Raw genomic sequence first — 26,195 nt, 5'->3', positions numbered from 1 at the left:
ACTTTTAAATTAATAATTTTGTTACATTGAAGGTTGTAGAATGGTGGGTTGTTTTCTTAATTCTGTCCTGGTCTCTGCATTTATTGACTGTTATTCTTCTATAGAAAACATTTTCTGTCATCAGCCAGGAGTAAACACCATTTCTCCTGTATATCAAAAGTGGTATAAATGCCTAATTCGCTCTCTCTCTTTTTGTTTTAAATGATCAATTTTCACAGTAAGGAGTTGGTGTAATACTTCCAGTGGTAGGAAACAAGTTACAAGTTGAGTACTTTATATCTGAAATGCTTGGGCCAGAAGTCTTTCTGACTTTAGATTTTTTTTTTTTTGATTTTGGAATATTTGCGTGTATAATGAGTTATCTTCAGTGGAACCCAAGTCTAAACACAAAATTTATTTGTTTCATGTATACCCTATACACATAGCCTGAAGGTGATTTTATACAATATTTTAAGTGATTTGTGCATGAAACATAGTTTTGACTGCATTTTAACTGAGACTTTGTACATGAGGTCAGGTGTGGATTCTCCAGTTGTGGCATCATGTCAGTGCTCCAGTTTTGGAGCATTTCAGAGCATTTTGGTTTGCGTTATAAGAAGAACATAAATTTTGTGAGGATTTTGGTTTTTCAGATTAGGAATTCTCAATCTGTATTTTAAAAATACTTCGTAAATAAAACTGCTCTTTTGTTTTCAGAGCTGGTATAGTCATCATAAACTTGCAGTCTTTTCAGATCTTATCCATTTGGTTGATGTATCTAAGGAGCATGCTATTTTTAATCTTAGTTTTCAGAAATGATTATATCACTGAAAATTGATGGGAAAAGCCCATCCTTTTCCTCTTCTTTTCGTCTTTTCAAATAAAGAATGATAGTAAGAGATTATCATTATATAGAGATACTGTTTTATAAAGCACTTTGAATAATCTACCCTTTAATCTCTTAATAAGTCATCTTTGATTAAGGGAACAGGATTTTTATAGTGATTGGTAATCAGTAGGATTGATTTAATAAATAAAGGCAAGATTTATTGAAATTCTCTGAGTGTTGTGGGAATTAAGTTAAATGTGAAAAAACAGCCTGGAAGTTATGTCACTTGTAGCAGTCCACTTGGAATAACCAGTATGACTCATATTGATATTCCATCTGTTATGTCAAATCTCCTTTGTGTTACTGTATATTTCCTATAACCCTACAGTGCTTCTGACACTGGCAGCTGTATTTTCTTTCTATGACTTTGCATTCTAAGAAGAACATACTATATAAAGAGTGTTGCAGTCGTCTCTTATCGTCATCCACAGTTAATTTGCTATCATAAAATGGTTTCATAATTTTGATCTACATTTGCCATTTGATTTCTGTGACCTCTCACATTTGTGTTTATACAATAAGGTTAAAAATAGCAATATTTATACCTATTTTTCTGTGTTGCTGGGACACTAGGTTTATAACTCTATGATGTAATTTATTTTGTGACAATCATTTGTTTAAATATTTGTTTCCCTTGCTAACTTCTCTGTTCCTCCTACAAAGAGATCAGATGTCATTAATCTTTGTGTCTCTAGTGCTTGGCATGGTGTCTCAGAGTAATAGGAAACTTAGTGAATTATTTTGAACTGTTCCCCACTGTGGATATATGGCATTGTATTAGGCATGGTAGTCTCTATTTTGACAATGAAAGTGATAGTTCAGTTCAGTACTTTTTAATACTTTTATTCTTTCTTTCTTTCTTTCTTTCTTTCTTTCTTTCTTTCTTTCTTTCTTTCTTTCTTTCTTTCTTTCCTTTCTTTCCTTTCTTTCCTTTCTTTCCTTTCTTTCCTTTCTTTCCTTTCTTTCCTTTCTTTCCTTTCTTTCTTTCTTTCCTTTCTTTCCTTTCTTTCCTTTCTTTCCTTTCTTTCCTTTCTTTCCTTTCTTTCCTTTCTTTCCTTTCTTTCCTTTCTTTCCTTTCTTTCCTTTCTTTCCTTTCTTTCTTTCTTTCTTTCTTTCTTTCTTTCTTTCTTTCTTTCTTTCTTTCTTTCTTTCTTTCTTTCTTTCTTTCTTTCTTTCTCTTTCTCTCTCTCTCTCTCTCTCTCTCTCTCTCTCTCTCTCTCTCTTTCTTTCTTTCTTTCATCTGTCTTGTTTTTGTTTGTGTTTTTGAGATGGGGTCTCGCTCTGTTGCCAGGCTGGAGTGCAGTGGCACAATCTCAGCTCCCTGCAACCTCCGTCTTCCAGGTTCAAGCGATCCTTTTGCCTCAGCCTCCTGAGTAGCTGGGACTACAGGCTTGTACCACACCCAGCTTTTTTTTTTTTGTATTCTTAGTAGAGATGGGGTTTCACCATGTTGGCTAGTATGGTCTCGATCTCTTGACCTCATGATCCACCTGCCTTAGTCTCCCAAAGTGCTGGGATTACAGGCATGAGCCACTGTGCCCGGTCCTTTCCTTATTTTTCTATAGAAATTTTGATGAGAGTCTATTAAAGTTCTTCTGGAATTTATTGACTTTGAAATGGTTCATGGTGTATAGAGTTTCCTTGTTCTGGTATTACATAATGGTTTCATGTAGCAATCTATGAAGCCTGTTAGTATCATTGGAAATATTCCCATTTGGAGATGCTAATTAGTTAACTGTACCTGTAAACTTGTGAGTGATGAAAATAATGGTTGTTTTTATATCATTTCACATTTATATATAATTCTCTAAATATTGCTTATGCTTCAAAATTATGATAGAGCCTATAATTTAATACATTAACAAGAAAGCACTTATGCTACTTATATTTTAATTTTTTAAAATCTTAAGTATTTTATTTTGTGTTTTAATTTCATTCTGAGAAAGTGGTTCTTAGGCTTCATCATATTGCTAAAAGGATCCACACTACAAAATGTTTTAGAACCTTTTATTAAAAGGTTGAAGCTTGCTGGTATGATTTCACCTGTTTCAGCTAACACATTGGAAGATGCCTCTTTCACTAGTAACTCTATTCACTTTGTCTGGCTAAGTCTTGGTAATTCACTTAATAAGAGATAGTCCCTATGCATAGAGTCTGCTCGCTGGTTAGTTACAAATGCACAAATAGGGTCTTAAGGAAGGAAAACCCTTTGTGGAGTAAGGACAGCATGCTAGCGGATAAATATTAGCCTGGTTTTGAGGTACTGGAGATAGTTCTTCAAAAAGAAATCAATTACAAGCTGGGACCTAAAAGATATTTAATTAGAAAATAATGATTCAGTGCCTGGCACCATAAATATTATTTGAGTGAAAGAGGCAAGAAAAATATGGCACATTTGAAATAGGTTGTGAACCATAGTCTGTATAGTGGACTCGTTAGTTTGTTGTGCACAGATATATTTTTCAATGTGTCCTCATTTCTGCAACATTTTATAAATCCTTCATACCTGTTTAGATATCCGTATTCAGTGGAGGGTTTATAACTCAGCAGCCACTCATACAATTGGTTTGCACAATGCTTTATAGTAGCTGGTAAGCAATTACTAACAATTCATCTTAATTATTTACTTTCAGCTTTGAGTATTTTTGCTGTTCTGAATATTGACTTATTAGTTGATTTTGAGCAAGGATGCAGAAAATGCTCAATTCTCAATGATTTGGAAGTCTAGATTTTTTCTTTCTTTTTTTAATTAGCAAGTGCTAGTCAGTAGCTACCCAGCTTCGTACAAAAAGTCATTGGGGTTAGCCACGGCTTCTAACCATTAATCAGCTTGTATCATTAGGTGACATTTTATTTTGCTTTGCTAGTTTCTGGTTCATATTTACTCTTCTAACCCTTCTGATTGGTATACATACATATACACACAAACTCATAGAGGACATGTTTTAGTGAGGAAACTGCACTGCTATTTGTAAATGCATAGATACCTCAGTAGCTGGGTTTTTTCCCTTAAATTATTATTTGTCTTATAGTTTAAAAAATGTTTTTGTGAGATAAAATGATGTATTTTCTAGCACTCTTCGTTTAAGTCCTCCCTGCTAGTAAATCATAAATTTACTAATGTGATTCAGAAATGCAACATTATAAAATGAGGTAGGATCTGGGCACATTGCCCGTAATCCCAGTGACCCAGGAGGTTAAGATGCGGGGACCAACACTCGAGGCCAGGAGTTTGAGACCAGCCTGGGCAACATACCAAGATTCTGTCTCTAAAAAAAATTTTTTTTTAATTAGCTGGGTACAGTGGCACATGCCTGTGGTCCCAGCTACTTAATTGGGAGGCTGAGATGGAAGACTTGCTTGAACCAAGAAGTTAAGGCTGCAGTGAGCTCTGATCCCACCATTGCACTCTAGCCCGGGTTACAGAGTAAGAGCCTGCCTGAAAAAATAAAAAATAAAAAATTAAGTAAATTGAGGTGGTTCTCTGCACACTGGCTGAATTACGTTTGTTAGGTTCTGAACTTTTATTAGTTGGCATTTTGTACAAAGACACGTAATTTCAATAGGCCTTAATGCAGTAGTTACGTTTTTAATTTAAATTGGCTTTTTCGAAAATATAACTAATAGATCCTCCAATGACATACTCCAGTCCTTCTTTACCCATACATGTAACCATATATGTTTTTAAATTTATATTAGAAAGTTTTAACCCTCTAATAATTCTCTAATTTGGTTAAAGGCATTTTCATGGGGCATGTAATATGGCTAATAATAATGGTATTGCTTGTTAGAATACTTCTTACTAGTTTAGGGAAGTTTACGTACAACAAACAAAACATGCCAAAAAGTTGATTGCATGATTTTTGTTTTTAAAGCTGATCTAACTCAAACCAGTTTACCTGTGTTTGTCACTGTTACACTTAAGAATATAAATAAATTCCTTTTAGTCTTCATTCATTCATTCATTCATTTTTTGAGACAGAGTCTTGCTCTGTCGCCCAGGCTAGAGTGCAGTGGTGTGATCTCGGCTCACCACAATCTGCCTCCCAGGTTCAAATGATTCTCCTGCCCCAGCCTCCCAAGTAGCTGGGATTACAGGTGTGCGCCACTGCACCCAGCTAATTTTTGTATGTTTTTTAGGAGAGATGGGGTTTTGCCATGTTGGCTAGGCTGGTCTTGAACTCCTGACCTCATGTAATTTGCCTGCCTCGGCCTCCCAAAGTGTTGGGATTACAGACCTGAGCCACTGTGCCCAGCCCTTTTAGTCTTTTTAAAAGAGAGACGTATTTTTAGATGACAGTCCTATAAACATGTCCTGGACAACAAAATCCAAGAACAAACCAGGCCCATAGCCACTTCCTGGGAAACGTTAAAAATACTATAAAATGTACATGATGGAATAACACTGCAAAATGAATTTAGGAGACCATGTAGGTTGGTGGACTGGGTGGCATACATTTCTGTCTTGTATGGGACCTATTCAGAAAAAGACATGAAGTGATGCTGTTAAATAGATCTATGAAACTTCTAGTTCAGCAGCTGCATTCAGTTTATTTTTCAATTTTTAAATTCCCATTCTTATTTATTAGCTGTGACTTTGAGGCCAGAATTAAAACAAATATTTTAGTGGCAGCATTTATGATTTGTTTAGAAGTACCAGATTGATCCCCATGCTTAGATCTGGGCAGATTCAATATGGACAGTGTAAATTTGTTGCTCTCAGGGACAAAGTGAATAACATTTTCCAAGGAACTTTAAAAAAAATTTAATAAACTTTGTTTTTTATTTTTATTTTGTTGAGATGGAGCCTCGCTCTGTTGCCTAGGCTGGAGTGCAATGGTACAATCTCAGCTCACTGCAACCTCCACCTCCGGGTTCAAGCGATTTTCGTGCCTCAGGCTCCTGAGTAGCTGGGATTACAGGCACGTGCCACCACATCCTGCTAATTTTTTGTATTTTTAGTAGAGATGGCATTTCACCATGTTGCACAGGCTGGTCTCAAACTCCTGAGCTCAGGTAATCTGCCCACCTCGGCTTCCCAAAGTACTAAGATTACAGGCGTGAGCCACCACGCCCGGCTGGAATCTTCTTTTGCCTGGCTAACTTTTACACTGATTCCTATCTTAAATATCATCTAAGAAGTCTTCCCTGAGTCTACATAAAATGTCATGTTCCCCTTCCTCCTTCACCTTGTCACCTAATTGGGCAAGGTAGTTAATCTGCTTGTCACACTCAATGCCTCAGTTTCCTAATCAATAAAATGGGGGCTAGTAATGGTATCTAAAATATATCTGGCCAGCTGCACTGGCTCACACCTTTAATCCCAATACTTTGGGAGGCCAAGGCAGGTGGATAGCTTGAGCTCAGGAGTTAGAGACCAGCCTAGGCAACATGGTGAAACTCTGTCTCTACAAAAAATACAAAAATTAGCTGGGTGTAGTGGTGCACGCCTGTAGGTCTAGCTACTTGGGAGGCTGAGGCAGGAGGATTGCTTAAGCCTGGGAGGCAGAAGTTACAGTGAGCTGAGATCACGCTACTGCGCTCCAGCCTGGGTGACAGAGCAAGACCCTGTCTAAAAAAAATAGAAAATAAAATAAAATAATACCTAACAAATAGAGTAACCTCAATAAATATTAGTTGTTTCTGTTTTCATTATCATCAATCACATTCATCCTAGTTTTAAAATTATTTACATCCATCAGAGTATCTTTTCAACGTGTTCTCTGTTAGAGGTAAGCTTTTGTTAATACTTTGTCCCCAAGTATTAGCCCAGTAGCTTTCACGTACTTGATACTGAGTAAATGTACATTGAATAATTATAATAATTCCATTGGATTGTTTCATAATTGCAATCATGGAAAAAATATAGCAGGGCAAAATTAAAACATCTATTCAATGTTGTTATTCATTTGTTGAATAAAATCAACTTATGTCTAAATTGTGGTTTGAATAAGAATTGTCTCCATCTCTGTATTGTGGGAGTGATCTATGATTGCAAATTATAATACCTACAGATACATATCACAGGTAACTAAAACTGAAATATGTAATAGATACTAATTAAAAATACCCCATGGAGGCTGGAAGCAGTGGCTCATCCCAATAATCCCAGCACTTTGGGAGGCCAAGGTGGGCGAATTACTTGAGGTCAGGAGTTCGAGACCTGCCTGACCAGCATGGCGAAACCTCATCTCTACTAAAAAAACAAAAATTAGCTGGGTGTAGTAGCACATGCCTGTAATCCCAGCTACTGGGGAGGCTATGGCAGGAGAATCGCTTGAGCCAGGAGGCAGAGGTTGCCGAGATGTTGCCACTGTACTCCAGCTTGGAATAAAAAAAAAAGGACCCCATGGAAATGACATTTTTATGTAATCAGAACAATAGATTAGTATACTATTATGTTTTTGGACAACAAAAAAGGAATATTCTTATTTATCAAACTGTCTATTAGAAGCATAAGGAAGAAATCCTCAATTCTGTGCAATAAGCCTGACATAAACAGACTTGCCACCTTGAATTCAGTAAATAATTGATTTGCTTTCCAGAGGCATTACTTCTGCCAGCTGAGCAACTGAGAACTGTAAAGGACAACACATCTACATTTTAAATAATTACCCCTCCTTGGCAGGGAAAATGCTTTTCCATCCATTAATAAGAGGAAAATGAGTGTTGAATCTCTAGCAAAATAGACTAAATATGTACCCCTTTAGATACTTGGCTGCATCTTTAACAGATGTGAAATTCTTCTGGTTACTTAAATGATATATATTAAAAGGTGATTGTGGTCTTGGGTAAATCGTTAAAGAAGTTTAGGTTTTTCTTTTTGGACATAAATGTTGTCCCATTGATTCTAGCAAGCGGTTGGAGAAATACCGTATCTTGATTTGTTTTTAACATCTATGATGCATCACAGATCTACAGCATAACATAGCTTGAGATTTTTAATCTGACAGCTTCTGGTTTATCACCGTCAGACACCTATATTATTTCATTCACAATGCAAAGGCAACTTGAAGAATTTATTTCCTTTTTTCATTAGAAGAGGATGTTTCCATAGTAGGTTTGTACTTACTCTATTGTTTCATCATCTTGTAAAGTGGTATCCTTTACTCATGTAATGGATTTACTCCCTGAAGAATTAGTTCTGTTTGCTCTCTGTTCATTGTGGCACTGTAGTTGTGTAAGAGAGGGATCTTTGCAGGGGTGACTTACCCCTAGGTATGGTAGGTACAGTGTCTAGGGACCACAATACTTATAGAAAAGAACCTCACTATAATCTTCTGATTTATTTTAAAAGCACAAAAAAACACATGCTTTTCAGTTAATAGAATAGAGTAAAAAAATATAACTTTAAATATTTTTTCATGGAGGAGAGGGCCCATGAAGACAAAAATGCCCAGGTCCCACCTAAAGTCCTAATGTAGCCCTGGGTTCCACCAGTAAGTGAAGAGCCTTGCCCGTTCTTCATCACCACTGCCACAGCACTACCATTTAATTCAGTAAAGGTGCTCAGTTAGTAGTGAATGAACTCATGGGAGATGTGAATGCATACATTGGGATACTATGTAAAAAATGTGAAGTCGACATATATACCTGTAAAAATAGACCGTCTACAACAGATATAATATAAATACTTACAATAATATAAACATAATATTTAATTTGCAAACGGTAAAGAAGGATCTATATAGTCAGGTACATACATGCAAAGCAGCTATTGATTTCAACTTTTCATTTATCAGTACACCCTTACTGGTTGTTAAACACTGAAGTACTTGAATACTTCTTGCCCCTCCCACTTGCCTTTGGGCCTCCCTCCGTGGTAGGGGGTGGTGGGCACTTTGTTTCACTATTCTTATTCAGATTGGCTTGTATCTTGCCATACATTACATATTTTGAACATTGCTGTGAAAACAGCCTAAATATTTCTCAAAGATACATATTCATTTCAGAGAGATTTATTATATATAGTAAGGTGAGTACCTGTGGTCGGGGGCAGTGAGAAATGAAGAGTGGGTGCAGGAATGGAGGAGCAAAGAGAAAATGTAAAAACAGTAAGAGGCTGAGTGCAGTGACTCATGCCTGTAATCTCAGCACTTTGGGAGGCCGAGGCCAGTGGATCACTTGAGGTCAGTGATTTGTTTTTCTAAGACCACCAGAGCGAGCACAAGAGAACCAGCCAGTAGGCAAGGGTAGGAGCAAAACTGCAAATTTATTTTTGGTCACCTAGCTTCAGGGAAGAAGGTGGGTAGGGAGAGGTCTGTAGGCTTCTGGCAAAGGAGGCCAAGAGAGTCGCCCTGTGGAGCTCTCCGACGGAGTTCCTAATGCAGTCCCGACAGGAGTGGGGGGCTGGGAAGTCTGCGCCGCGGGCTTGCCCTGAGAGGCTTTTCTGGGAGTGGGAGGGCAATAGGTGGGGCACGGGCGCGTCGGGGGTGTTCCGTAGGTGCCACCAGGTAAATCTTGGTCTCTTCGGATTGACGTCACCTGGCGCATGCCCGGTTGGTCTGCACCTTCCAGGGCGCTGGCTGCATTTTCGCGGGAGTGGGAAAAGTTGGTGATGAAGAACCCGGAAGTGCGCCATCTTACCTCCGTTCCTCCAAACAGTCAGGAGTTTGAGACCAGCCTGTCCAACATGGTGAAACCCTATCTCTACTAAAAATACAAAAATCAGCCGGGTGTGGTGGCTTGTGCCCGTACCTGTAATCCCAGCTACTTGGGAGGCTGAGGCATGAGAGTCCTTTGAACCCAGGAGGTGGAGGAATGCAATGCAATGCAATGCAATGCAGTGCAGTGCAGTGTAGTGCAGTGCAGCACAGTGCAATGCAATGCAATGCAAATAGCAAGAGAAGGTTTATGTATGGACTTATTAACATAGACGAAATGAAAAATCTGATTAATTCTTCCACGCATATGAAGTCTAAAAAGGATATCTAGAAGGCTAAGAAAGTGGAGGCAGTGTTTATCAATTAGAATTAAGAATTAATAAATGTAATGTTAATATAGTTTTAAGAGTACAACAATGTAAAATAATATTTAATACAATTATAGTTATTTAAATAATTTATACTATAATTATTGATATAATTTAAAATGATCTGATTTTATAATTTTCCCTTTGTTTCTTTGATTGTTTCTAAGAAGACATTGAATAAGTATATAATGTGGTTGTGCACACAATGCCTGCCTACCCAGTCATCTTTTTTGTGGATCAGCCATTGTTCTTATATATACTTGCTCTGTGACATAGTTGCAGAGTCATGCTTTGATACTGTTCCTGTAGGTAATCAAACCTAATTTCCAGAGACACTTGGTCATTTGGTAATATTTTCAATGTATGCTTATATACCCAAACTGTGTTAACTGATGTACAATTTGATACAGCACACTTGATGACTATCTTTGAAACTTTATCTTTCATCTAATCATTATCATTTGTTACTTAGTTACTTAGTTTCTGAACATTTGAGCCAGAACCCTGATTCATGTCTGTTATATTTTCATTTCAGCACTGTGATACATGGTTCTTTGAGCACCCATTTAGCCAAGCTGAGACTCACTGACCTCTTTTTTTTTTTTCTGACCTCTTTTTTTACCCCTCCCCATATATCTGTATTTTTTATATATCCTTCTCTGAATGCTGTGTTTTGAGTTTTTCTCTCTCTTTTTTTTTTCTTCCATGGGGGTGGGGTGGCTGCTCAAGTGTTTTAACTTTCTAACTGGTCTGTTTAACATATTGTATTTTCCCTCTCTCTGTTCACTCCATATAAAGCCAACAAGTTTATCTTGTCCTCACGTTTATTTTTGTTTTTGGCTGTCTTCATTTTTATTGAATTGTAACTTACGTGATATAAGTTGCACCAATTTTAAGTATACGGTTTGTTGAATTTTATTTATGTATATACTTCTCTAAGCAACATCCATAGAGTTTGAAAGATCTGTTTCACACATCTCTGAAATACACGGAATGCCCTTCCTACGTTTAGAAATTCCTACATTTCCGAATTTACCTTTCAAATTATTTTGTAGTCCTAACACATAAAGAATCTGCTTGATACAGATTGGTCTCCATGAAATCCTCTTCTTTTTTTCTGCTTCCTGTCTTATGCTATTCATAATTATTTCACTTTACTATCCCTTCTGTCTACCAAATTCCTATTAACCTCCATTCAAGGTGTACTTTATTACGCACTTCAGCAATTATTGTCCGTGACATGAATTTAGCGTTAGTTGACTGTATCTGTATGTGTAATTTTTCCTTGAGGTTGGTTACAGTCTGATACTGCCATGTAGATACATATAGATCTTGAGTACTAAACTTTGTGTTGGAACATAATATACACCAGAAGCTAACACTCTTTTATCCTTAGACTTTTCCAATTATATTTTCCCCTTTTTTTTTTTTTTTTTTTTTTTGAGGAGGAGACACGCTCTGTCGCCCAGGCTGGAGTGCTGTGGCCGGATCTCAGCTCACTGCAAGCTCCACCTCCCGGGTTCACGCCATTCTCCTGCCTCAGCCTCCCGGGTAGCTGGGACTACAGGCGCCGCCACCTCGCCCCGCTAGTTTTTTTTTTTTTTTTTTATTTGTAGTTTTTAGTAGAGACGGGGTTTCACTGTGTTAGCCAGGATGGTCTTGATCTCCTGACCTCGTGATCTGCCCATCTCGGCCTCCCAAAGTGCTGGGATTACAGGCGTGAGCCACCGCGCCCAGCCTCTTACTCTTTTTTTCTGTGACAGAGCTGGAATGCAGTGACACGATCTCGGCTCACTGCAATTTCCATAGAGGTGGGATTTCACCATGTTGGCCAGGATGGTCTCGATCTCCTGACCTCATGATCTGTCCACCTCAGCCTCCCAAAGTGCTAGGATTACAGGTGTGAGCCACTGCACCCGGCCACAATTTATATGGAATTTCAAAGGACCTAAAATAGCCAAATCAATCTTGAAGAAGATGAGTAAATTTTAAAGACTTAAACTACCTAAATTTCTAAATTAATCTAAGCTCACCAAGAAAGGATTTTTAGGGAGTAAGTATAGACATAGATGAGTGAATGGAATAATGTCCAGAAACAGTCATTTGATTTTTGACAAAAGTGGCAGGTAATTAAATAGGTGAAATATAGTTGTTTCAACAAATGGTGCTAGAATAACTGAGATATTTTTTGGTGGAAAAATAAATCTTTACTAACATCATGCATAAAATTAACTCTATATGGATAATAGGCTTAGCATAAACAGTAAAACTGTGAAACTTAAAAAAAAAAAGGTTATATCCTTTAATCTTTGGATAGAAAAAGATTTCTTAAACACCCAAACCACAAAATTTTCATCAAAATCGGAAATCTTTTGGGAAAATGTTAGTGAAAAGCCATGCCACAGACTAGGAGAACATTTCTGATAGATGATAGACAGACAGACAGACAGACAGGTAGGGAGGTATTGAAAACACACAATTTAAAATGAGAAAAATATTTTAAACAATCATGTCACAAAAGAAAATATTTAAAAGCCAGTAAGCACATTAAAAAACTGATCAACATCACTGATCGCCAAGGAATGTTGGCAAATTAAAACTGTGAGAATACCAATTGAAGTTATTAAAAAGACTGACAGTATCAAATGTTGGTGAGGTTATGGAGCTTGTGGGAATGTAAAATTATACAGCCACGTTGGAAAATAGTTTGGCAGTTTCTTATGAATATTTAATATGTGACCCTGCAATTCCACTCCTAAATATTCACCCATGAAAAAGAAAAACATGTCCTCATGGAGACTAGTGTTTGAATGTTCATAGCAGTTTGAGTCACAATATTAAAAATCTTGAAGCAGGTCGGGTGCGGTGGCTCATGCCTATAATTCCATCACTTTGGGAGGCCGAGGTGGGTAGATCACTTGAGGCCAGGAGTTTGAGACCAGCCTTGCTAACATGGTGAAACCCTGTCTCTACTAAAATGAAAACAAATTAGCCAGGTGTGGTGACAAACCCCTGTAATCCCAGCTACTCAGGAGGCTGAGGCAGGAGAATCACTTGAACCTGGAGGCAGAGGTTGCAGTGAGCTGAGATGGTGCCACTGCACTCTAGCCTGGGTGACAGAGCGAGACTCCGTCTAAAAAAAAAAAAAAAAAAAAAAAAAAACACACACACGCACACAAAACAAAACAAAAACAAAAAACTAGAAACAGCTACGGAATGGATATATAAATTGTGGTATGTGCTTAAAATGGAACACTAGTCAGCAATATAAATCAATGAATGACGTACTGTTACTTGCAGCAAATAGACTGAGAAAATATTGTGTGATTACATTTCATTAAATTCTAAAACAGGCAGTATTAATCCCGCATCATAGAAAGCTGATGAGTGGTTGCTTGGGGCCAGGTGGATGAGGAGAGGATGGTTTGCAAGTGAACACAAGGGAACTTTTTTTGAATGCTCTCTCTCTTGACTATGGTAGTAGTTACATAAGTATATGTATTTGTCAGATTCATCATACTGTACATCTAAAATGAATCTATTGTATATAAATTGTATATTAATAAAGGTTAAAGTTTTAAAAAATATTCTGGCAGTGGACAAATATTCTCAACTACCCGAAAAAATGAGAACACATGTACATAGGCATATACCACTTTCCTGAATATCTATTTGGTAAAGAAACCTGTTAAAAATAATGAACATTAGAATGCTTAATATGAAAACTCACTGGAAATGACCAGAGATGTCTTCATAAGCCTGAACATTTTACAATTCAAAGCGAAAGAAAATAATTAAATATTTGAATAATGATAAGACACTTTGAACTGCTAAAAATGCAGGAGGATGAATATAACAAGTTATATAATAAAATGAGCTAGAAAAATCAGTTCACTTTATTTAGACTTTTCCACATGAAACAAATAAGGGCAATATCACTGATTTCTTCTAATTTATGTTGGTTATGGATATATGCAACTTTTGTAAGGGATCAGCTAAATCATCTGCTTTGTTTGGTAGTGTTTGCTTCAGTGCCTTTAACAGAGTGTTATATAGCAGATTTGATAAAGATTAACTATATTTTAGGCTACTAAAGTAGAGGAATACATTGATGAGTTTGATTATTAGTGTCTGTAAGTAGCTTTAAAAATATGCTGCTATAAGCTACTTAAGAAATGTATGCTGCCCATATGGAGACTTTGGGACCATTGTTTTCCCGTATTCATGTCCAGCTTGAAAGTTTTACTAATCCAACTTTAATGAGCTATGATATTATGGATTTGTGTAAGCTGAGGAGGTTAAAGCTTTCTCTCAGTACTGGGATTCTGTTTCTTTGCTTTTGTGTTTACAAATTTGGCTGTTAACTTTTCTAAATAATTAGGTAATTTGTAATTTTGTATCTATACAGGTGTTAATTGAAAAGTATTAAATATACAAGCATTAATGCCAAAGTATAAAATTCTTTTATGAGTGATATAATCTGAATTCCTGTAAAGATTTCTATTTGATTCAGCATAATCATGTTTATGTCTCTTTTTGGAAAAGAGTGTGAGTAGCTGGTAGTTTGTCTTCTAGTTCACATGTGTGTATATGATAAAGAACCATACAATTAGGTAGGTGTTATAAATAGGATATGGCAAAAAAGGCAAACCTACTCATGTTTCCAAGATTTTATAGCATATGCCTGGTGAAATTTTGCTACTCTTTAATTTTACTTTTTGGGTTAACCAGCTGACGCCCAGTTGAAAAGACTTATGTTCGTGTGAGGCCACAAAAGCCTTAATGTTCAGTCTCCAGCTACCTTGGATTTTGGAGAACGCTGTGTACCATCAGCAGCTTCAGTCCCCACCCTCTAACGCTAATGCTCATCTATCAAACTTGAGGCTAAGAGTGCGGGAGAGGAAGCTTCCAGATAAACATACAGAAGTGCCTAAACAGCTAATCACTCTAGGCTTCCGCTTCCAGGCCCTATAATTAGAAGTCCTTCTTTTTCCTTGTATTCCCAGATGACGCAAATGCTTTTTGTGGCTTGGCACCTCATTTGGGGCGTGGGTTTAGTTTATGGCCAGGCCAGAGTCTGGTTTAGTCTTCTGATGCAGCATAAATAGTTCTCAAGCCACAGTCTACTCTGTACAAGTTTTTCCTTTTATGTATATGTGCATTTTAACTTGTTTTCTAGAGGAAAAAAAAAGCTTGCTATTTCCCTGGCAGAATGTGTGCAAAAGAGGAAATTGTAAATGGAAAGAAAGCATGTGATTATGTAGTCTTATACTAGCTATTTCTTTTCTCCTTTCTGCTCTTTACATTTTTTATATTATTTTAAAATTTTGTGAAAAAAGTAAACTTATTGGTGGACCTTAGAAGCCACATTTACATGGAGAAGTGGAATAAAAGTGTTTGAGATAGGATACACAGAAGATAATAGGCATAAGTTTTTAGTGGACATTTTCCTGAAAATTTGAATTTGTTTTACATAATCATAGCTAAACGGAGACGAATGCCAGTTTGAAAAGCTAGGAACATATGGGAAAGTGTTCATTTGTGATTTTCATTTACATGTAAAACAATAATAGTCTTGATTTGGCAAATGAGGACCTTTATTTGAATGCTCATTCTACATAAAGAGGTGTGATTTAAAATGAAATTTAATGAAGTTTATATAGTAGGTGAGGAATATATGTTACAAATGCAAATGCATCTTATTTCCTGTTAGAATGATGTTTCTATTGAATTGTTTGTCAAGTGCAGAAAATTTGTTATAGAGAGGTGGAATCAGAAGATAGTAGTGGATTTATGATCATTCAAACTTACTATAACTCAGCAAAAAGTAGGAGGAGTGGCAAAACACTGTCTACCAATGGACAACAAAGCATTCATGCCTAAACTTAGAAATTCATTGTTTGAGACCGGGTGCGGTGGCTCATGCCAACACTTTGGGAGGCCGAGGTGGGTGGATTGCCAGAGCTCAGGAGTTTGAGACCAGTCTGGGCAACATGGTTGAAACCCCCTCTCTACTAAAATACAAAAAACTAGCCAGGCGTGGCAGCAGTCGCCTGTAGTCCCAGCTACTCGGGAGGCTGTGGCAGAATTGCTTGAACCCGGGAGGCAGAGGTTGCCGTGAGCTGAGATTGCGCCACTGCACTCCAGCCTGGGTAGCAGAGCAAGACTCCATCTCCAGACAAAACAAAACAAATTTATTGTTTGAATAACAATAAGTAAAGAATATAAGCTATGTAAATAACCTCATGATCATAGCTAGATATATAATGAGAAGTAAGGTTATATATATAGTTGCAGGTTTAATAATTTATTAAATTATTTATAATAAATGGCACCTTTCATTTTCTAAGATATATTCTCTTGGAAATAGCCAGGACAGTGGCATCTAGTAGGATATTTTAATATAGTGACGAGAGCTGTACTTATATTTGCCAAAGAAATAGCAAACTCAGATATACTTCATCTTTTCACTGAAGTGACTACCTTGTCTTCCCACAGATGCTTAATATTCTTTCATGCCTTTTTGTTCAACAAAACATTAGTTTAAATGCTTATACTAATGTGATTCTACTTCTTGGAATAGCAAGGTAAATGTACAAACCATCCTTTCCATAGAAAACAATTATGAAACCTAGACAAAATACAACTGAACAGGCACATAAAGTTTATTATTGTGTATTATAATCTCTGGAACAGCCAGTAAAATTTTAATATAAAGAGATATAGTTCAAAAGCCCATAGATAAATTATTTATTTTTAACATTCAACACTAAATATTGTTAAAAATAAGTAGTCTCAAAACAGCAAGAAAACATGAGAAGAGAAATAAACAAAACTGAATAAAATGTTGAAATTCGCATGTCATGAAAATTGAATATTACAAATAAATAGTCCCAAAACAGCAAGAAAACATGACAAAAGAAATAAAAAACAGAAACAAGACAAGCAGAAATAATAATAAAGTGGTAGACCTAAATCCAGCCCTACCAGTATGAACTAAATATGAATAAACTACAAACACCAATTAAAAGGCAGTGATTTGATTGAAAGAGAGTGAGCAAGTCTGAGAGCGCCCAACTGTTACCTAAAAGAAGCCTAGATTGATAGATATAGAGTAGAAGAATGGAAAATATATATCATGCAAGTACCAATCAAAACAAAGTTGGAATGGTGAAATTAATATTGGAAAAAAGTAGACTTCAGAGCAAGGAAAATAACCAGAGTTAAATCATGTTAAAAGGGTTAATTGACCAAGACGTCATACAATCCTAAATATGCATGAACCTTGCTCTAAAATTTAGGAAGCGAATATGACTTAGGAAAACTACTTATGTCCACAATTATACTTGGAGACTCCTACTCAGTCATGGAACAGAAAGCAGTCAGTCAGTAAGGAAATTGAAGATGCAAACATCTCTACCAATTCTATACCTTTCTAGAATATATTCTAGGTGTTCAAGTGTATATGGAACAAGGATCATATTTTGAACCATAAAACAAACTTTAACAAATGTAAAAGAAGTAACTTCTTGTCATAATGAAATTATACTGGCAATAATATCTGAAAGATATCTGGAAAATATCCAAATATTTGGTAACAAAACAATATACCTTTAACCCGCGAGCAAAAGAGGAAGCAACTAGGAAACATTTAAAACTGAATGTAAATGAAATTGCAGCGTATCCAAATCTGTTACATTTAGCTAAGCAGGCTTAGAGGGACATTTATACCTATATGTGCTTACTCCAGAAAAGAAGAAAGTTCCTGAAACAATAAGCTGCTCCCGTAAGAAACTCAAAAAAAGGAAGAGCAAATGAACCCAAAACAAGGAGAATAAAGGAAATAATAAATATAGTAACAGAAATCAGTGAAATTGAAAAGAGAAAAACAGAAAGTTATGAAACCGAATAGGTTAACCTTAAAAAGACCTTCCCAGACTGGTGAAGAAAAAAACAGAGAAGACACAAATTACCAATATTGTGAATGAAAAAGTGAATATCATTAATGTCTCTACAGATATTAAAAAGGATGCATTCCTTGAATTACAGAAAGTAATTCGTCAAAGAAGAAATTTTAAGAAAATTAACAAAATATTTAATGGTAGTTAAAAATCTTCGAAAATAGGCCCAAATATTTTACTTGAAAATTCCATTGAACATTTAACGAAGAAATAATAGCAATCCTGCATATTTTTTTTCTAGAAAACAGCAGAGTAGGGAGCGTTCCCATTTGATTCTTTGAGGCCTGGATTGTCCTAAATAGCAAAATCAGCCAAACACACTGTTAGAAAAGAAAACTACAAACCAGTATTTCTCAGGGACACAGATATGAAAATATTCAAGAAAATATTAGAAAATTGAATCTAGCTGCTTATAATAAAGCATAGTGACCAAATGAGACTTATCCCAAGAATGCAAGACATGTTCAACATTTGATAATCAATTATTGTTAGAATTCACTATATTAATAGATTTAAAAAGAGAAGCCACATAACCATTTCAATAGATGAAGGAAAGCACTTGAAAAATTCGATTTTCTTTCATTATAAAAACTCTCAGCATATTTCACGAAGGGCTTTTACAAAAAACCTATACTTAATGTCATACTTAAAGATTGAATGCTTTCCTCCTATAACACAGAAATCTCTCCTCACTATTTCTGCTTGCCTCCGCAAATGCAGTAAGTCGAGAAAATTGAAGAAAAGGCATGTAGATCAGAAAGGAAGAAATGAAACTGTGCCTGTTCCTAAACTACATAATTGTCATCAAAGAAAATTCACGTACTGTATAAACCCCTAGAACTTGCAGGAAACATATGTTGTCGAGATAAAAAATCATCAATTTTATCTCTATGTACTAGCAAGCAAAAATTGATCATTAAAATTTTAAAATAATACCATTTATAATAACTCTAAAAGACAATATTTTCAGAATCTGCATGTCAAACAAAAGAAAATAAGTCAAAATAAATCTAAATCAAAACAAAAGAAAAGAAGTCAAAATAGATCTAAATCAAGAAATATGCTGTGTTAATAGATGAGAAGACACAATATTAGGATATCAGTTGTCCCCAAATTAATTTATTGCACTCAAGCAGTTCCCTCAAAATCCTAAACAAGAATGACTAAAATAATGTTGAAAAAGGCAGGAAAAGGCTCATTTTACCTGATTTCAAGATTTTCTGTGAAGTTGCAGTAACCAAGAGTGTGGTATTAGTGAATGTATAGACACAGAAATTTATTTAATAGAACTTCAAAATATAGGCCTTGGCCTGGCATGGTAGTTCACACCTGTATTCCCAGCACTTTGGGAGGCTGAGGTGGTGGATCTCTTGAGACCAGGAATTTGAGACCAGCCTGGCCAACATGGCAAAACTCCGTCTCTACTGAAAATACAAAAATTAGCCAGGCATGGTGGTGCACACCTGTAGCCCCAGGTACTTGGGAAGCTGAGGCAGGAGAATCAGTTGAACCCAGGAAGTGGAAGTTGCAGTGAGCCAAGAATGCACAACTGCACTCCAGGCTGGGTGACAGAGCGAGACTGTCTCAAAAGAAAAAAAAAAAATGTCGGGTATGGTGGGTTGCGCCTGTAATCCCAGCACTTTGGGAAGCTGAGTCCAGTGGATCACAAGGTCAGGCAGGAGATTGAGACCATCCTGGCTAACACTGTGAAATCTCGTCTCTACTAAAAATACAAAAAATTAGCCGGGCGTGGTGGCAGGTGCCTGTAGTCCCAGCTACTTGGGAGACTGAGGGAGGAGAATGGCGTGAACCTGGGAGGCGGAGCTTGCCGAGATCGTGCCACTGCACTCCAGCGTGGGCAACAGAGCGAGACTCCGTCTCAAAAAACAATAGGCCTACACAAATATTGCCAATTGATCCTTGGCAAGTTGACAGTGTTACTTCAATGGAGAAGGGACAGTGTCTTCAAGAAGTCTTTCTGGAACAATTGGAAATCTTCTGCAAAAAAGTTAACCTTATCCATGTTTTGTATAGGATCCTTGCCATATAACTTGTTGTATAAGGTCCCCACACCTTATACAAATATTAAAATGATGACAGGTCTAAATGTCAAACATAAAATTATGAAACTTTTATGAGGAAACAGAAGATCTTTGTGACCTTGGGTTAGGCAAAGAATTCTTAGCTATGACATCTCATCAAAATTAAGAACTTTCCCTGTAATAGGCTCTATTGACATTTTCAATAAATATCATGGTGAATTAAGTACAGGAAGTAGTAGTTGGATCAGTAGATAAATTGGAGCATAGAATTAAAGTTTGAAGAAACTGCAAAAGAGAGAGTTCCATGGGGGTATGCCATTTTCACGTTCTTTGTTTTGAAAAATGATTGTGGCTGGGCATGCTGGCTCATACCCGTAATCTCAGAGCTTTGGGAGGCCACGACAGAAGGATTGCTTGAGGCCCAGAGTTCGAGACCAGCCTGGGCAACATGGTGAGACCCTGTCTCTACAAAAATAAAAGAAAATTAGCCAGGCATGGTGGCATGTGCTTGTAGTCCCAGCTACTTGGGAGGCTGAGGCAGGAGGATCACTTGAGCCCAGGAATTTGCAGCTGCAGTGAGCTGTGATCAGGTACCTGCACCTCAGCCTGGGCAACAGAGTGAGATTCTACCTCAGGAAAAAAATAAAATACAATTATGAATTCTGTGAATCCAGGAATATCAAACTTCTCTCTGCTAGTTTTACAGGAATACCGTAATACTTGCACATGTAGTGTTTGTACCTTGCTGATACACTGATGTGTCATTAAGCTTGGTATTCCCATGAAAAAGATACTTTGTTTTACTTTTTTTTTTTGGTAAAGTTTCTTGTAGCCTTGGTAATTTTTTTCCCTTTGGTAATATTTTAAATATTGTGAGTAGCTTTTTAGAATATTTCATCCACATACATAATCATTTTTATTTTTACCCTTTGTTTTTTGTCTTCCAGGAATGCTTCTAGTCACAACAGACACCCTTGGCCATGACTTTCATGTCTTCCAAATTCTGACTCATCCTTGGTCCTCATCGCAATGTGCTGTCCACCATCTGTATACTCTTCACAGGGGAGAAACTGAAGCCAAAGTAAGCTGTATAATTTTTCAGAAGGTGATTTCTTGGTGTGATATGACATCTACTCTAGCTGGTCATTTATATCACATTGTAGCTTAATGTTGATGTTTGTGAGAAAATATTGCTCTCTATGATAGCATGGGTTAGATAATTAGGGAAAAATTCCATTTTGACCCAGTAAATACATGAGCACTAGATGAATATTTTTTTGTTTAAAAATTCAACGAATTTTGATAAAACAGTGTTGCTGTTTATCCTGCTCTTCCCAACCCGAGACCATTTCTTGCCCCAGAGAAAACTCCTGTCATTCATTTACTGTCTCTCCAGACCTTTTACCAGGCATTTGGATTCTGTGTACATAAATATGTATGTGCATACATACACACACATACATGTAAACATGGACATATTCATATATACAAAAATAGTTTAATGATGAATATGGATATATGGATACAGTGGAGGGTAGTGAGAACCAGTTATGCACATCCCTCCTTGGCACGGTGTTTAGTGATATATTGATTGCGTGAAATCACCCATGTTGGGACTATTTGATCATGAAAATTTGCAAACACTACAAATCAGGGCTTTTTCCTCAGAGAGCTAGATTTTAAACATTTACCAGCCAATAATCATGTGCACGTGCATGGGTACGCATATGTCATTTGCTGAGCACTTGTATCAGGCACCACTTGTATCAGCATCATTTGCTGAGCACTTGTATCAGGCACCATGCCAAGTGCTTCACATACATTTCATATTCTTTTTTAATTTTAATTTTATTTATTTTATTTTATTTCTTGAGTCGGAGTCTTGCTCTGTTGCTCAGGCTGCATTGCAATGATGCCGCAATCTTCGCCTCCCTTCAACCTCCGCCTCCCAGGTTAAAGCAATTTTCCTGCCTCAGCCTCCCGACTAGCTAAGATTACAGGCACCTGCAACCACGCCTGGCTAATTTCTGTGTTTTTAGTAGAGACGGTGTTTCACCGTATTGGCTAGGATGATCTCTTGACCAGGCTGGTCTCAAACTCCTGACCTCGTGATCTGCCCGCCGCGGCCTCCCAAAGTGCTGGGATTATAGGCATGAGCCACTGTGCCTGGCCCACATATATTTAATATTCTTAATATGACATGGTAGATACTGTATGTTGTCTTAATAGCTTAAAATCTCCAATACCTTTTGCTCATACCTTATGTGCACTTGCCAGTATAACACTGTGTATATGTTATTCTACAAGATAGCCATTTGACCCTACTCTATTTATTGACTAGCCTATCATTTTCCAGCTGTCTAAAGTGATGTTTCTCTTGAATTCCCACTAAAATAAATGACTGTAATGGATTGAAACGTCTTAAATTCAGAGAACTTAAACACTAATAGTTTAGAAGAATATGTTTGAAACAGCATTAGGCATTACTCTAGGTTGCTTGTTTACTAACTCACTCTGAAAACTGATAAACCAAAAATACACAGTGTCTACCCCACTTTTCTTGTATCAATTGAATAAGACAAGTAGTTGATGAGGGAAAGTTTTTCCATTGAAATATTCTTTTTCCTTTTTTTCCCTCAAGATAGAGTCTTGCTCTGTTGCCCAAACTGGAGTGCAGTGGCACGATCTCGGCTCACTGCAACTGTCACCTCCTGGGTTCAAGCAGTTCTCCTACCTCAGCATCCCAAGTAGCTGGGATTATAGGCATGTGTCACCATGCCCAGCTAATTTTTGTATTTTTAGCAGAGAAGGGGTTTCACCATGTTGGCCAGACTGGTCTTGAACTCCTGATCTCGTGATCCACCCGCCTTGGCCTCCCAAAGTGCTGGGATTACAGGTGTGAGCCACTGCACCCAGCCTCACTGAAATATTCTAATGTAAAACGAGCTTAAGTAAAATTTTAAAAATTATTTTTAAAGTTTCTTATATAATTATTATTATGATTATTATATTATTTTGAGGACAAGGTCTTGCTCTGTTGTCCAGGCTGGAGTGCAGTGGCAGGATCATAGCTGAGTACAGCCTTTACCTCCTGGGCTCAAGTGATCCCCCTGTCTCAGCCTCTCAAGTAGCTGAGACTACAGGTACATGCCATCACACCTGGCAATTTTTTCAATTTGTTCTCTTTTTTTGTAGAGATGACACTGTGTTGTCTCACTGTGTTGCCCAGGCCAGTCTCAACCTCCTGAGTTCAAGTGATCCTCCTGCCTCAGCCTCCCAAAATGCTGGAATTGCAGGTGTGAGTCACCACTATGGCCTATTCTTAATTTTTGTGGGTACATAATAGTTGTACAAATTTATGGGGTACTTGTGATATTTTGATGCAGGCATACAATATGTAATGATCTCGTCTGACTAATTGGGATATCCATCACCTCAAACATTTATTGTTTCTTTGTGTTGGGAACATTCTAAATCCACTCTTCTAATTATTTTGAAATATACAATAAATTATTGTTAACTATAGTTACTTTTCCACCAAACAAACAAATCAGCTTCTAGATATAGTTAGCACTTTGGAGAAAATACAGAAATAGAGGGATAAGGTAAACAACACCATGAAAATGCAACTAGCCAACTCTAAAATATGGGAAGTTCTATATTACAAATGTGATTTGATTTCTTTAACAAATAATTTAACGGGAAAATAAAAGTGATGTGTGATGGGGGAAAGGTGAACTGTTAAAATTTGAAGGAGACTTTGGAGAGTATCATCTAAGCACAAAGCGTGGACCTTATTTAAATCCTCTTTCACAGAAACCAAATATAGAAAGATATTTTCAGAGAAGTGGTGAGCTTTTACATTTGACTTACTAGATATTGTTTATTATTACATATTATGTAGATAATATTATTAGATATTCAAGAATTTAAAGTCTTTATTTTTTAGTGATGCAAAAGTATTTACAGATGTCTGGAATTTGCTTTGAAATGATCTAGCAGTAGGGGAGGGGAGGGTTGGTTAGATAATAGGACAAATAAGTGACAGTAGAAAATAGAGGGATGGTTATGTTGATTATAAGAGACTTAAAATACACATTGAATAAATGCATCGTGAAAATTTTGTTTGGACCCTGATCTAAATAAAGTATGAAGAGACATTATTTGAGACAGTTGGAGAAAATTGACCATGAACGAGGTTTTTTTTTTTTTTGAGACAGAGCCTCACTCTGTTGCCCAGACTGGAGTGCAATGGTACGATCTCGGCTCACTGCAACCTCCACCTCCCGGGTTCAAGCAATTCTCATGCCTCAGCCTCCCAAGTAGCTGGGATTACAGGCACGCACCAACAGGCCCGGCTAATTTTTGTATTTTTAGTATAGACGGAGTTTCACCATGTTGGTCAGGCAGGTCCTGAACTCCTGACCTCTTGATCCACCCACCTCAGCCTCCCAAAGTGCTGGGATTACAGGCGTGAGCCTGCACCCGGCCCAAACGAGGTATTATATGACATTTATCAGGTATAACTAGTTTGCTGTGTATGTAATTGTGTATCTGTTTTGTAGAGAGAGAGTCTCACCGTGTTGCCCAGGCTAGTCTTGAACTCTTGGGTTCCCACCTCGGTCTTCCAAAGTGTTGGCATAAGCCACTGCATATTGCCTTGTAACTAATTTTTTTAAAGTCATTATTTATTAGGCGTGTATTCTGAATTATTTACAGGTGAACAGATGTGATATCTCTAATGTGCTTTAAAATATTCTAGCAAAACAAACAATGACATAGAGTCAACAGATTTGCAAAGTGTTAATTACTGAAGTTGAATGATGCACGTAGGTGGGTCATGTTAATATTCTCTATACTTTTGTGTATGTTTGGAAATTTCTCTAATAGGAAGCAAAAACAACACCCTTCACCAACTTTTTTACTTACTTGAGCTTTATGACTTGATTTATTGTTCATTTTCAAAAGCTTTCCCAGCTGTTGTGTTTTAGAGTGACCTTATTGCGTTACATAGTGAATCCTGTGGAGATTTTTATTTAAACTGCGTTGAAATTACATTTTAATACAATTAGAACTGACATCTTTATGTCGTGGAAGTTTTGCAGCTAGGAATTGTAACATTTTAAAGTTTGTCATTCCTGTGGTATGGCAAACCTATTGATAATTTTGTATTGAATTTGTGTCTGCCTGCTTTGCTAGATTCTCTTGTAAGATCAAGTAGTTTTTCAGTAAATTGTCTTGGAATTTCTAAGTGGAATACATTTTCTGAAAATTAATATCTTTTTTAAATTTTTCTCTTATATTGGCTAGGAATTCTAAAATATTATGCAACTATATTAGTGATAGCTATATTCTTTGCTTTTTGAATAATATCTTTCGTTTGACTTCATTGTTTTGCTTTATTTCTTGCATTTTTTTCATGATATAAGTAATACATAATAACATTTTGGAGGTAAATTTTAGACAATCTCGAAATACATGGAACAAAAGCATCAAAGTTACCTGACCCATTAACCTTGGCACCCATAGCTGCTTTGCTTGTCGGTCTGTTGTGCCTTCTTAAGATCCCCATAATATTTATGTAGATGAAATTGTTCTTAACAGTGCAGTGGTATTATATCTTTTTCAGTTATTATCCTGGCACTAGAGATCGGCGGATTTAAAAAAATGATTTTACTTAACTTTTTTAAGTTGAGTTCTAGCATTTAAAGATCAATAGTTCTTAAAAGCTATGTATGTTTATTTCTAATTAATATCTAGAGGAAAATCCAACTGACTGATTGATAGGGTCTTGGCATTCCCTTTTCTTTTCTTTTTTTTGAAACGGAGTCTTACTCTGTCACCCAGGCTGGAGTGTAGTGGTGCGATCTTGGCTCACTGCAGCTTCTGTCCCCCGGGTTCAAGCAGTTCTCCTGCCTCAGCACCCCCGAGTAGCTGGGACTATAGGCACCCGCCACCACACCTGCCTAATTTTTGTATTTTTGGTAGAGACAAGGTTTCACCATGTTGGCCAGGCTGGTCTTGAACTCCTGACCTCAGGTGGTTCACCCGCCTCGGCCTCCCAAAGTGCTGGGATTATAGACGTGAGCCACCGCACCTGGCCGGGTCTTGGCATTTTCATAGTCCAAGTTCTATTTGAATTAATTCATCAGCTTTAATTAAAATGTTAAAATCTTGAATTTGTATCCCTTTTTTATATTTTCCTGCTTTTGTGTTCTTGTTGCTACAGTTTAGGAAAGATAAAGACTGGAAATGGGTTTGCACATTTTTCTTTATCTCTGTTATTTTACTCTCAGGCTGAACTGGGAAGTCTTATCTTTTCAATTTTTTTTTTTTTTTTAAGCGGAGTCTTG

At 36.9% G+C, this 26,195-nt stretch overlaps 1 protein-coding gene across 1 annotated transcript in view; it reads left to right on the top strand.

The window, feature by feature from the left end:
- Positions 1-26,195, top strand: part of BCAS3 (BCAS3 microtubule associated cell migration factor) — a 749,063-nt gene that overhangs the window by 260,881 nt on the left and 461,987 nt on the right. Inside the window, exon 14 of the mRNA XM_017870817.1 lies at positions 20,790-20,923. Coding sequence (XP_017726306.1) covers positions 20,790-20,923 — 134 coding nt within the window. The remainder of the gene's footprint in view (positions 1-20,789; positions 20,924-26,195) is intronic.

This window comes from Rhinopithecus bieti, unplaced genomic scaffold (genome assembly GCF_001698545.2).
Source record: "Rhinopithecus bieti isolate Rb0 unplaced genomic scaffold, ASM169854v2 scaffold_5497, whole genome shotgun sequence".
Lineage (NCBI taxonomy): Eukaryota > Metazoa > Chordata > Mammalia > Primates > Cercopithecidae > Rhinopithecus > Rhinopithecus bieti.
This window is presented reverse-complemented; position numbering and strand designations above follow the sequence as displayed.